The sequence below is a fragment of the Rousettus aegyptiacus genome, unplaced genomic scaffold (genome assembly GCF_014176215.1).
Source record: "Rousettus aegyptiacus isolate mRouAeg1 unplaced genomic scaffold, mRouAeg1.p scaffold_m13_p_5, whole genome shotgun sequence".
NCBI classification, from domain to species: Eukaryota; Metazoa; Chordata; class Mammalia; order Chiroptera; family Pteropodidae; genus Rousettus; species Rousettus aegyptiacus.
In genome coordinates, this window is record NW_023416308.1 from 73,371,961 (window position 1) to 73,384,435 (window position 12,475).

The 12,475-nt window shown below is 37.8% G+C and overlaps 1 protein-coding gene across 5 annotated transcripts in view; it reads left to right on the top strand.

Annotated features, from left to right (window-relative positions):
* The window catches only part of PAK1 (p21 (RAC1) activated kinase 1), a 128,119-nt gene extending 117,466 nt beyond the window's left edge, over positions 1-10,653 (top strand). For all 5 annotated transcript variants that reach the window (XM_016161502.2, XM_016161501.2, XM_016161500.2 and 2 more), the window contains 4 exons: positions 2,565-2,664; positions 3,665-3,861; positions 6,624-6,761; positions 9,301-10,653. In XM_016161502.2, coding sequence (XP_016016988.1) covers positions 2,565-2,664; positions 3,665-3,861; positions 6,624-6,761; positions 9,301-9,387 — 522 coding nt within the window. In that variant the 3' untranslated portion in view covers positions 9,388-10,653. The remainder of the gene's footprint in view (positions 1-2,564; positions 2,665-3,664; positions 3,862-6,623; positions 6,762-9,300) is intronic.
* Positions 10,654-12,475: the final 1,822 nt, after the last annotated feature.

A 12,475-nucleotide genomic window follows, 5' to 3' on the forward strand; every position in this document is an offset into this window, starting at 1 on the left:
TATGATTGGGGTTTGATGGTGCAAGATCTGGAGGCATACAGATGAAATTATATAGTTGTGTACTTAGACTTAATATTAGGAATCATAAAATCCATGTGAAATCCATACTGTCCTAGACGAGATGATCACTTTTGCATTAAATACTCTGGGGTCTGGAATAGGCACAGTAAGTTAATGGAATTAACACAAGTTTAGGATTCTTAGACAATCTGACTTTTATTTTTTTCTATACCACTAATGAAGTGTTTCTCAACATTTTTTTCATTATCTCCTCCCATCCCCAAGGATCTTTTGAAGACTTTTTTTCTCTAATTATATTCCCCCCATGAAATTTTAATATTATAGATTAACTATACTGTCTATCTGTTTATGTACTGTGGCCTTCTGGAAAGCCACAAACCATTATAATATCTAAGATATTTTTCACATTCCGGGAACTGACTTTCACTGGTTGAGCATACATGCATATGTATTTGGGGAAATCAATTTGCCTCAAATTATTTATTTTATAATGGGAATTTCAGCACTCACACTGTGTATCCTTTAGGGGTGCCATATGGATCAAAAAGCTTTTGAAAGAAATTTTAAATGTTACATAAATAGGTAGCATTACCATTATCCTTAAATTCTAGTAGAGATCTTCCCCTTTTATAAGAGTATCTTTATTGAGTTATAATTCACATACCATACGATTTACCCATTTAACATACAGACAGTTCCTGGCTTAATGATGGCCCTATTTATGATGTTTTGACTTTATGATGATATGAAAGCAGTATGCATTCAGTAGAAACCATAATTTGAATTTTGAATTTCAATTCACTCAAAGTATATAATTTCATTGTTTTTAGTATATTGAGTTGTACAACCACCACCATAATCAATTTTAGAACCTTTTTATCATCCCCAGAAAGAAACTCCATAACTATTAGCAGCCACTCCCCACATACCTCTCTTTCTGACGATCTACCTTATGTAATCACTAATTGGTTTTCTGTCTCTATAGATATATTTGCTTGTTCTGGATATTTCATATAAATGGAATCATATGATATTTGCTTGTTTGTGACTGGCTTCTTTTGTTTAGTGTAGTGGTTTGAAGAATTATCCTTATTATAGCATATAGCAGTACTTTATTTCTTTTATTAGCAAATCATTTCCATTTATCTGTTCATTAATTGATGGATACTTGTGTTATTTCTATTTTCAGACTATTATGATTAACGCTGTGAACATTCTTGTATGAGTTTTCGGTTTAGATGTATGTTTTCATTTCTCTTGGAGTGGAACTTCTAATCATATAGTAACTCTAGGTTTAACATTTTAAGAAAAGGACAAACTGTTTTCCAAAACGGCTTTACCATTTTATATTTCTGTTAGTGTATGAGGATTCCAGTTTTTCAAAATCATCCTTTTTGATCATATTTTTTGACATCCAGAGACCAAGGTCTCCAGCCTCCTAAGGAAAGCAACTCTTCTTAGGGAAGAGCCTCTTCTCGAAATTAGTTTGTTCTTAATTTAACTATTTGTATATATATTTTTTGAAATATTTTTTTTTGAGAACATGTTAATAGTTTATTCTAATTGGTTTTGTGTCTTTAGTGTTTTTCAGTTGGTAGAACCTTCTAAAATTTTAGCTTTGGGTTCTGGATTTAAACTAGTAGATTTAGTAGCAAACCTGAGGTTATCTTTTCTGATCCCTACATTTTACAGATGGAAAAACAATAAGCCAGAGAGAATAAATGATTTGTCCAGAATGATTTTGTCTGTTAGACAGTGGCAGAACTAGGCACTTTCATTGTTCCAGTCAGTCTCTGTGTTACTCATTTTGCTGTTAAGTATAGGTGTTTTCCAAGATTCTTTCTTTCTCCTCTTATTTTCTATAACATTTGCGAGTTCCAACCATTTGTATAACTTAAAAAAATAAATCGCCTCTTCAAAAATGACTGGAAAATATTTATCTTAAGTCCAGGACTCTGTCAAGAACTTTTAAGACTCACATGTTCAGTTGCCTAGTGGACATTTGTCTATAAATGTTCACAGGTATATAAAATTCAGCCTTCCCCAAACAGTATAAATTATCTCCTCACCAAAATAAAATTATCCTTCTAACTTCACTGCTTCTGATAGTGCTTTAATGTGCCCAGTTTCCCAAATATGTCTCTTATTTGTCACTTTCCTCTAGTTTTAATATTATAGAATCCTTTCCATTCTTCCAAAGTAGTTTTTCTTGGGACTCACGTTCTTTGACAAGTATCCTAATGATCTATAAAAGACTCTAAAATATATTGGAGGAACTCATGTACTTAAAACTATTATAAGGTATATTGTAATGAAGTATAAGAAATAAGATATTAGAAAGGTATAAGGCAGTGTGGAGTGTTGAAAGAGTGCTTAGCCTGGAGACAGAAGACTAGGGTCTAGACCTATCTGTGCCAAGTCATTTTACTTTTTGGAGCCTCACTTTCTTTATCATAGAACGAGGAGGTTAGATTAGTTTATTTTCTATTAGTCTTTGTATTATATGTCATTTGTTTCTACCTCTGCCCACACCACTTCAACAGTGCCTGCAGGCTTTGGAGTTCCTGCATTCCAACCAGGTCATTCACAGAGACATCAAGAGCGACAACATCCTGTTGGGAATGGATGGCTCTGTCAAGCTAAGTGAGTAGGAGTGATAATACTCTACCTTGTGGACCCTGTCTCCTGTGGGATGGTATTCATATACTACAGGACTCACTAGAGAGCGTTTGTTTATTTCCTGAGATATGTGGGATCTTTATATTACTCAGCACTATTTAGGGTGTCCTCTTTTTTTCATTAATTTATACATTCAGCCAAAAGGATTTACTGAAAGCCCACTGTGTGCTAGGTCTTCCGATGGGCACTGAGGATACTTTTGCCTGTCTTCAAGTAGTTCTCAGTCTAATACACTAGACATGAAATACGTAATTACAAAGAGGAGTTTAGTGTAATTTTTGTCATTCAGTCTTTTATTCAGCATACTTTTATTAAATGTCTATTATTGCCTCTGGGAATAAAAAGTGAGTAAGAAAACATAGTCCTTCCTATCATAATTTCAATAAACATATAATTGCAATGTAATGTAAATGAACTGCAGGCAGAACATTTTGTTCAAAACTTTAGGGACCAGTGTCATAGGTGGATTGGCAGCTTATGGAAAGACTGTCAGCACTCTCTGTCCTGAGCACAGCATGAGGAACTGATAAAAGCAGGGCCATGCCTCACTGTAGGTGATTAGTGTTTAAGCCTGGAACTCATGCCTGGGAAATCAAGCAAGGACCTAGTTACCAGATTTGGGGATATAGGAATGGTTTTCAAGAAAAAAGAAGAATTGGGACAAGTAGTCAAGGCCAAAATGGGCAGCTTGGACTTTATTGACTAATCCTTCTGGCTTGAAATGGGATAAGAGGCCAGAGGTGGTATTTCTTACATTCCTCCTACTTCTTCTTATGGTTGATCAGGGGCAGACTAGGCACTAGACATGAAGGTGGCAGTTATGCGACTCCGGCTTTAGAGAGACAGGGATTGCAGTAGGTGGGAGTGAGACAGAGCTTGATACCTAGGGTAGGCACACAGTCAATACTCATGGAAGGATTCCCATAAATATAAATCCTTTCCTTCTTCTCTTTACTTTTTCTAGCTGATTTTGGATTCTGTGCCCAGATCACCCCAGAGCAGAGCAAACGGAGCACCATGGTAGGAACCCCATACTGGATGGCACCAGAGGTTGTGACGCGGAAGGCTTATGGGCCCAAGGTCGATATCTGGTCCCTGGGCATCATGGCCATCGAAATGATTGAAGGGGAACCCCCATACCTCAATGAAAACCCTCTGAGAGTAAGTGTTACTAATCCAATTTCAAGATGTTTGGGCCGTTGTTAATAGTCCCAGGGAATGGTACTCAGGCTGTTCTCTGTGACTTTCAACCTAACTCTCTCTTTTCTGGATGAAATTAGGCACTCCTGAATTTAAATATAAATTTCCAAAGAAAAGGAATATTAAGTCATGCATTCATTTACAGCATTCAACAATGAGTTCCTATCATGTGTAAGAAACTATTCTAATGATAGTAAAACAAATTAATATAACGTAACAGAGGGTAAGTGCTGTGAAGAAGAGGAGTTTAAGAGAGTAATTGGGGAAAGAGGGAGAAGCGTGCTATTTTATTTAGGGCAGGGAAGTCCTTTCTTGTAAGTTATTTGTATGGAAACCTGAAGAATGTAAAGGAGGAAGCCATGAGATTAACCCAAGAGTTTTCTAGGAATCAAATGTACAGAGCACTTGATTTGAGAATATGCTTTATTGTATGCAAGGAAAACTAAGGAGGCCAGTGTCTCTGAAGTGAGTGAGCAGGGTGGAGAATGGTAGACAAGGTCACAGAACTAGCAGGGAACCAGATCAGGTAAGACCTTGTGGCCATTGTGAGAACTTGGCTTTTATTCTGCAAGAGATTGGAAGTCATTGGATTTTTGAGCTGAGGCATAACATAATCTCTGATTTATGTTGTAAAAGAATCATTTTGGCTGCTTTTATGGATAATAGAGTATGAGATACTATTGTAATCATTGAGATAAGAGTGATGGTTTGCAATATATTGGTAGGAATAGAAGTAAAGAGTGGTTGGACTCAGGAAATATCTTAAACTGACAAGATGAATTAGATTTCAGAGAAAGAGAAATCAACAATAAGTACAAGATTTTGGACTTCAATCACAGAAAAAATTGCATCACCATTTACAGAGAAGGTTGAAGAGCAGGTAAAGTGGGATGATAGTTGGTTTTGAATGTATTAATTAATTTGAAGTGTTTATTTAAACATCCAGGAGTAGATATTGAGTAGAGTTGGGCATGAGTCCAGAGTTTAAGGGTAAGAGGTCAGGACTATATATAGAAATTTATTGGTAGGTGGTATATAGGTGGCTTATTTAAAAATAAGAACAAAGTTATAGATGAGGTCCCTCATCTAGCGAGTGAGGTGTGAGTACTGAGCCTGCAGGTACCCATATTTATGGGTTGGAGAAACTAGCAATGCAGACCAAAGAGTTGCCTTCTGAGTAGGAGGAGAACTGAGAAATGCATGTCTTGGAGGCTCAGAGAACAGTGTTCTGAGGATGATGTATCACATCTGATTGATAGGCTGTATATTATAAGACTGAGAAATATCAGATTTGCCAAGATCAAGGTTATTAATGAACTTGATAATCAGTATCAGTAGAGTAATAGGAATAAAAGCCTAGAGTAAATTCACAAGAGTGAGTGAAGTTGAGATGGCATGTATGAGCAGCTGCTTTTTAAGGAGTTTTACTACTAAGGGAACAGAGAAATTGAGCAATATTGTGAAGTGGAGTTGAGGGAGAGTTTTTTTTTTTTTTTTTTTTTAAACTATTATAGTATATTTGTGTGCTCTTGGGAATGATCTAGTGGAGAGAACGAAAATGGTCACATGTAGGAGTGATGTTCTTAAATAGATGAGATGAATTGGATCAAGTACTGAAGTAAAGAGCGTTAGATTAGTGTATGGACAGTTTATCCATTATAATAGGAGAGGAAAAGCAGAGTATGTAAATATAGATGGAAGTCGGTTGGTAATTTTGGTCATGGGTGAATGTGAAAGTTATTCTGATTGGTTTTATTTTTTTCATTTATTCCAATCTCCCATCCATGCAGGAATCCCATGTGTTGTTGCCGAAAGGTGGCTATTTAATCTTATTTGGATACCTCTTATTGGAAAGCACTTCAGTGTGCCAAACTGAAACTACCTTCTGTAGTTTCTACTCTTTGGTCCCAGTTTTGCTTTCTGAATCCACATGCTTCTCATCTTTCCCACCTTAGTTTAGCATGGCCTTGAAAATGATGATCAGTAGGGAGTGATGGAAATAGGTCTGGGATTTGAGTCAGAGGACATCAGCGCTTATGAACAGTGTGATGCCAGGTATATCTTTTTATGTTTCTGGACTTTATCTGTGAAGTGGAAATGACGATTCTTGTCCTGCCCATTATTCAGAGTTATTGTGGTCTTAATGAGATAGTGTTTTTGTAAGCATTTAGTGAATTGAAGTGCTGAGTGCTGTTTCTACTTTATAGAACACCACTTTTCATATTCCTCTCCTGCTGAAAGAAATCAATTCTTAGATAACTGAGGCGAAGGCACCAGGAATAATGTCCTCCAGCAAATGGACAGATGTTTAACTCATTAGGCTAAATGAATCATAAACCCTGTAGATCTGTAATCAAGAATAATACTAAATTTGGGGTATGTAATGCAATTCATAACTTTACAAAGTGCTTTCCAATATACTATTTTGTTTTCTTTTTACAGACATGCGGGATAGGCACTATTATCATTTCATTTTACAGATTAGGAAGTTGGAAGTTCACGGGCTTGCACATGGTCACATGGTCACATGGCTTTTAAATGTGAAACCCGATCCTTGGGTATATACTTGGGTATATACCTGGGTGTATATTTCCAGTATATACCAAAGCTGCCTCTTTTTTCCTAGAGGCATAAAGCAGCTAACCATATTTCTAGAGGGCATGTCTGGGACCAAGAGAAAACCTCAGTTGGAACCTAAGGTGATTCTCCATTTGTGTTGCCAGGCCTTGTACCTCATTGCCACCAATGGGACTCCAGAGCTTCAGAATCCAGAGAAGCTGTCAGCTATCTTCCGAGACTTCCTGAACCGCTGTCTCGAGATGGATGTGGAGAAGAGAGGTTCAGCTAAAGAGCTGCTGCAGGTAACTGTCCCTATGCAGGGAAGCACCTAATTTGTGGAATTATTATTTTTTTGCTTCATTTTTTGTCTGTGAGGTACTGGTTATTAGAGAATGAGGCTACTCTCATACCACTTTCCATACTCAACCTATGGCCCTAGGTTCCTAACCTTTTTTATCCTAGCCATTTGCTCATGTTATTCTCTTGGGCTCTTCCTCAGCCTATTAAAACTCATTATACATTCTCCTAGGCTCTGCTTAAAAATCTACTTTCTCAGCTCCTGCTGAACTTTGCCTGAATATTTCTTTAGCTGTTGTTTTGTTCTGCCTGGTTTAGCCTAGCAGAGTTTGAATCTTGGGGCAAAGAAGCTTTCTGACATGCAAATATTACATAAGTTATATTTTACTGTGAGATAAATTCAAAAGATAACATTTTCAATAAAGGATATCAGAGGACATAAGTTTAGGGGACAGTTAGTGAGTGCAGCTTTTCAAATCTTTCAAGTTTTTTCACTGGACACCCTCTTAGATGGTGACCGTGATATTCTGCCAAGCTTGGGAAAGCCTAAAGTTGGAGGTTTGCCAAGTCTTTTATACTACCACTTGCTTAATCCTGAATATATAGCATAATTATTTCACATGGCTGCAAAAACTACCTTTAGCAGGCCACATTATTTGTATTTAACATTTATGTTTCAGGTACAATTTCTTATTACTAGTGCTATTTTACTACATTGCCTCTGGTGACTTAACAATAAGTATTGCTTGCAACTTTGTGACAGTAATCTGTAGGCATGCACAGTCAATTACTTTTGTGTTATGAGGACCAGGAGCAACTGAGCAGGGCAAAGCAGAACAGACATACCAGACTGCCCTGAATTAATGTTAGCTATGAACATCTTTTTATTACTAAATTATAACTTCTATTTTATTAATCTCTGGTCTCCTCTTATACCTAATGCAGAATAGTATTCAGAAAATATTTGTTGAATTGAATGGAATCGCCTAAAGTATTTACTACCTTCATTGAAATGTTACCTTCTGGAACATTATTTAGCATTTCTTTGTAATTGGGGTTACTGGTTACAGAACACTGGTCTATTGTATATGAGATCTGGGTTCTGTCAAGTGCAATCTATTAATCTCTAGAATCCTTCAGAGAATTCATTATACGTAGAAGGAAACCGAGGTTTTCCAGTTGGGTATTTGGTCATGTCGCTTTCTCAACTTAGAGGGGAATTGTAGAAACATGTGATCTGAGGACATTGGCTCTTTAACTTGTTACTGTATGTTATAAATATTCAAAATCATGACTTTTAGAATCCTAAATAATGAAAGCGTCACATCTATTTCTCTTGTGCAAACACATATATGGACAGAAATACATAGGATGTTACATTGGAATTCATAGCTTCATGATTTAGCCTAGATCTGTTATTCCTTTCATAGTAATAGTAACTTCTTATTCTCAGTATTTCTTTATGTCCTATCTCTATCCAAAACCAAGTTGAAGCAACTTCTAGCAAAGAATATGTGTGTATATATATGTTTATGTGTGTATCTCTACACATATGCAGTATGATTAAAAAGAGTCTTATAAGGATGGCAAAAGAATCAAATATGCAAATCATTTGAGTTAAATAGTTTTGTTTAAACATAAAAAATTCGTTTCTTAGTTTCATGGTAGCCAGGACAGGAGACATCCCAACATCCTCAAGATACAAAGCTTTTTCACTACTAAGTGTAAGAAAAATCAGTTTTGGTTAAGAGATTCTGAGCTACATAAAGATTTGGTTTTCATAACAATTTTACTGAAAATGTAGATATAGTTTTCTTAGGGTGTTTTCTCCAAAATAGTCTTCTTTAATAGTTTTGGATGTGGCTCAAAGTACAGCCCAGTGCAAATAATTAACCCTTACTGGATTAATTAGCTTTACTGGACTCAAGGATAGCACAACAAATTCCAAGATCAATGCTCCTAAAATGCAATATTGCAATATACCATTGGGTCGTAGTTTGTTGGTACCTTCCCCTAGAGATAATTATTATTATTCTGATTATCACCATAGTTTAGTCTTACCAAATATAAAATGGAATCACATAGTGGGAACTCTCTTGTATCTGGTTTCTTTCACTCAACATAATGTTCATGAGATTAATCCCGTTGTCAGTATATCAACTATTATTTTTTATTGCTGTATAGTATTATATGAATATAACATTATTCTTTCATTTTCTTGGGCATTTGGGTTCTTTTTAGTTATGACTATTATAAATAAAGCTGCTATGGACATTCTTACCAAGTGTCTTTTTGTGGATGCACAAACTCATTTCTCTTGGAAGTATACCCAGGAGTGGAATTGCTGGGATATAGGACAAATATGTGTTTAGCTGTAGGTAGATATAGCTAAACAGTTTTCCAAAATGATTTATTGTCTTTGGGGATCGTCTGAGCTCTCTAGGTAGCATCTTGAGCAAATGTGGATGCACTTAACATCTTATAATGGTTGCTGAGGAAGAATGGTAAATAGTCATGTATCTTTTGCTCTTTTTCTCTTTCTAGCATCAGTTCCTGAAGATTGCCAAGCCCCTCTCCAGCCTCACTCCACTGATTGCCGCAGCAAAGGAAGCAACCAAGAACAATCACTAAAACCACTCTTACCCCAACCTCATTGTGCCAAGCCGTCTGTGAAATTAATGCTCATTTCAGAAATTCCAACCCCTGGTGCCCTCGCTTCCTTGCCTTGCTCCTCCCATTTCCTGGTCTAGCACTCTCAAGACTTCAATTCTTGAAACCCATGTGTCCAGCATTGAAGAGAACTGTAACTGACTAATCGAACGATGGCCATTCCTAAATAAGGAATTTCCTCCTAATTTGTGGATGTGAGGGTGGTTTATGATCAAGGGTTTATATGAGTAAACTCTTGGACTCCTGTTTCTACATAGCAGAATCTTCTCCACACACCAGTTCCCCTCACCCCCTGGCTTATCAGTTCTCGGCTATATAAATTTTTGCCTTTATAACATCAATTCGTAATTGGTTGAGGTCTCCTTAGTGCTTGATTTTCAGTGACGCAACTGCCCAAACTTCTTATTGTACTTGAAAATTGGAACAGCTTGAAGAATGCCATGGGGGTTGATAATCTACCAGGGATGTGAAATGGCTCGGCTTCATGGACCATGACTTTGGCACAGCTGATCCTGATATGGGAGAGAGAGCTACCACATTTTCTTTGTGCTTCTAGCAACTGTTTGGGAGGGTCTTGACCCAGTAGTGTTCCCCATGCTATTTCTTGTGAAATGGTCTTGGCTATGTAGCAGCTTTTGACTCCCTACATCCCCTAGGCTGCTGTACTCAGTCTGTCCTTGTTTAGAACATTGATAAATTTCCTAGGGCATATGCTGGGTGAGAGCAGCGAGAGAAGTTAGAGAAGAAAATTTAGCTGCTTTTAGAACAAGGCTGGACATCAGCACCTGTCCAGTTAATACCTATGCGACGTGTCAAGAACTCAGTCTCTTTTTTCCATCTGGGATAAAGAGCTGAAAGATTAACTCAGACCTTCTGATGGCCTGAATCTTCAAGTCATAGGGAAGGATCTCCAAATCTGAGAGACTACATGTTCGTTTTAGATGGATTTGGTGGCTTGAGATGGTATTCTGCCAGCCGTGAGGGAATCTTGTTTTTATGATGCATGGCCAAGCTCTCTGCAAATGAAAATGCTTGCATTGGGTGTTGGGGATGTTTGCTACCTCCTGCTATTTTTGTGGCTTTGGTCCTCCCACTATGGTAGGACCCCTGGCCAGCATCGTGGCTTGTCATGTCAGCCCCATTGGCTATCTTGTTATGCTCTGAGGTACCATTGCCTCTGCAGTACAAATTTTATTTCCTTCAATAAAAGGAGATGGAAATACTCTACTTGGAGTACATGCCTTTCTTTCTTCCTTTCCTATTTTCCTTCCTTTTTATTCTAATTTTTTATTTTGAAATAATCTCAAACTTAAGACAACTTAAGGAAAAAAATATATGTATTTTTATTCCCAAACCTTCGAGATTAAGTTGCAGATAAAATACCCCTTTGCCCCTATATTCTTAAATGTATATTTTTTCTTTTTAACACTTTAAAAATATAAATTAAGAGAAGTGGGCCAAAATGTTTGTATACGATAAGGTATTGGCTCAAGCAATTACGGAGGCTGAGAAGTCCCATGATCTGCACCTACAAGTTGGAGATCCAGAAAAGCCAGTGGTGTCATTTGAAATTCTGACAGCCAGAGAGCCAATGGTGTAGGTTTTGGTCAGTCTGATGTCTGAGAACCAGGAGTACCTAGGGCAGGAGCTCAATGTCTCAGCTCCATAGTCAGGCAGAGAGCAACCTTCCTCCACCTTTTTGTTCTATTCAGGCCCTCAACTAATTGGATCTTGCCCACTCACATCGGGGAGGGCCATCTACTTTACTCAGTCTCCCAATTTAAATGCTAATCTCTTCTGGAAACACCCTCACAGACTCCCAGAGATATTGTTTAACCAGATCCTGGGCATCCTTAGTCCAGTCAAATTGACACATTTAATTAACCATCACATTCCCCATCCCCACCTCCAGGTGAAGGAGGTAACTCTATGGGGTTCTAAGTGAGCTGACAGCTCTTATAATGACAATGCTATGTTTTCCGCTTTTAGATCAAGGGGTCAAAAGAAATAAGATCGGTGACCCCCAATATTGTTTTGTGAGAAAAAAGAAATACAGAGGCCCAGGAGATCCTCCATGCAGTTACTTAAAGGACAAGTACAATTGGATTTCTTATGTTTAAGACAGAAGGAATGTTAGATGATGGTACAACCTATCAGACACTGGGTGTGATGGGACCCAGACTATACCTTCTCACTTTAAAATTGCAGTGGTAAACTGGTTAGTCTGATGAGGCCTGAGGAATTCTTAGCTGATTACCCTTCTGGCATCTTAGAGTTGTCTGATTAGTTGGATGTTAAAACAAGCATTGGCTGTGCAGTGAACTTTTCAACACTCAATTTAGGGATTACTGTTTACTGCCGGGATAGCTAGACATCCACTCAGATAATGGAGCATTCTTCATGCCCAGGCAGCTTAACACATACTTCCATTCCTTTTACTGCCTGCAGTGTTATGGAGGCAAGAGAACTCTGAAACTCTACTCGGAGACGAGTGCTGCTTGTCTAATTCTATACTGATACCAAATACATCTGTCCCCTTTGTGTTTTCTCGCTACATAAAAACCACAAACATTGTGGATATAAACAACACACTGTCTCATAGTTTCTCTTACGTCAGAGCTCTGGGCACAGCACAACTGGATTTTCTGCTCAGGCTGAAATCAAGGTACCATCTTAGAATTCTGCCCAGCACACCATGCAAGGGTTTATCTACTCTAAGCCATCTGTTAAGGACCCAGGAGTTACAGGATGGGTAAGAAACGAACAGAACAACTATAGTGCAGGGACCTGAACTTGGATATTCCTTTCTATACGTCTGGACTTGTTCCCCTACTCTGGTTCTTTTTGGTAGTTGGGAAGGCTGTACAATATTCCTGTACCAAGAATGGGCAGACACCAACCCAAAGGCACTACTTGTGCTGTGAGGCTGGCTAGTGGTGACCCATCAAACTGAGATTGCACTGATACCTTTGTCCTGCATTTGATGTTGCTGTATCCTTGCCATGTGGGCACTGTGTTAGGTATCTTCACCCTTTGGTGTAAGAAAATG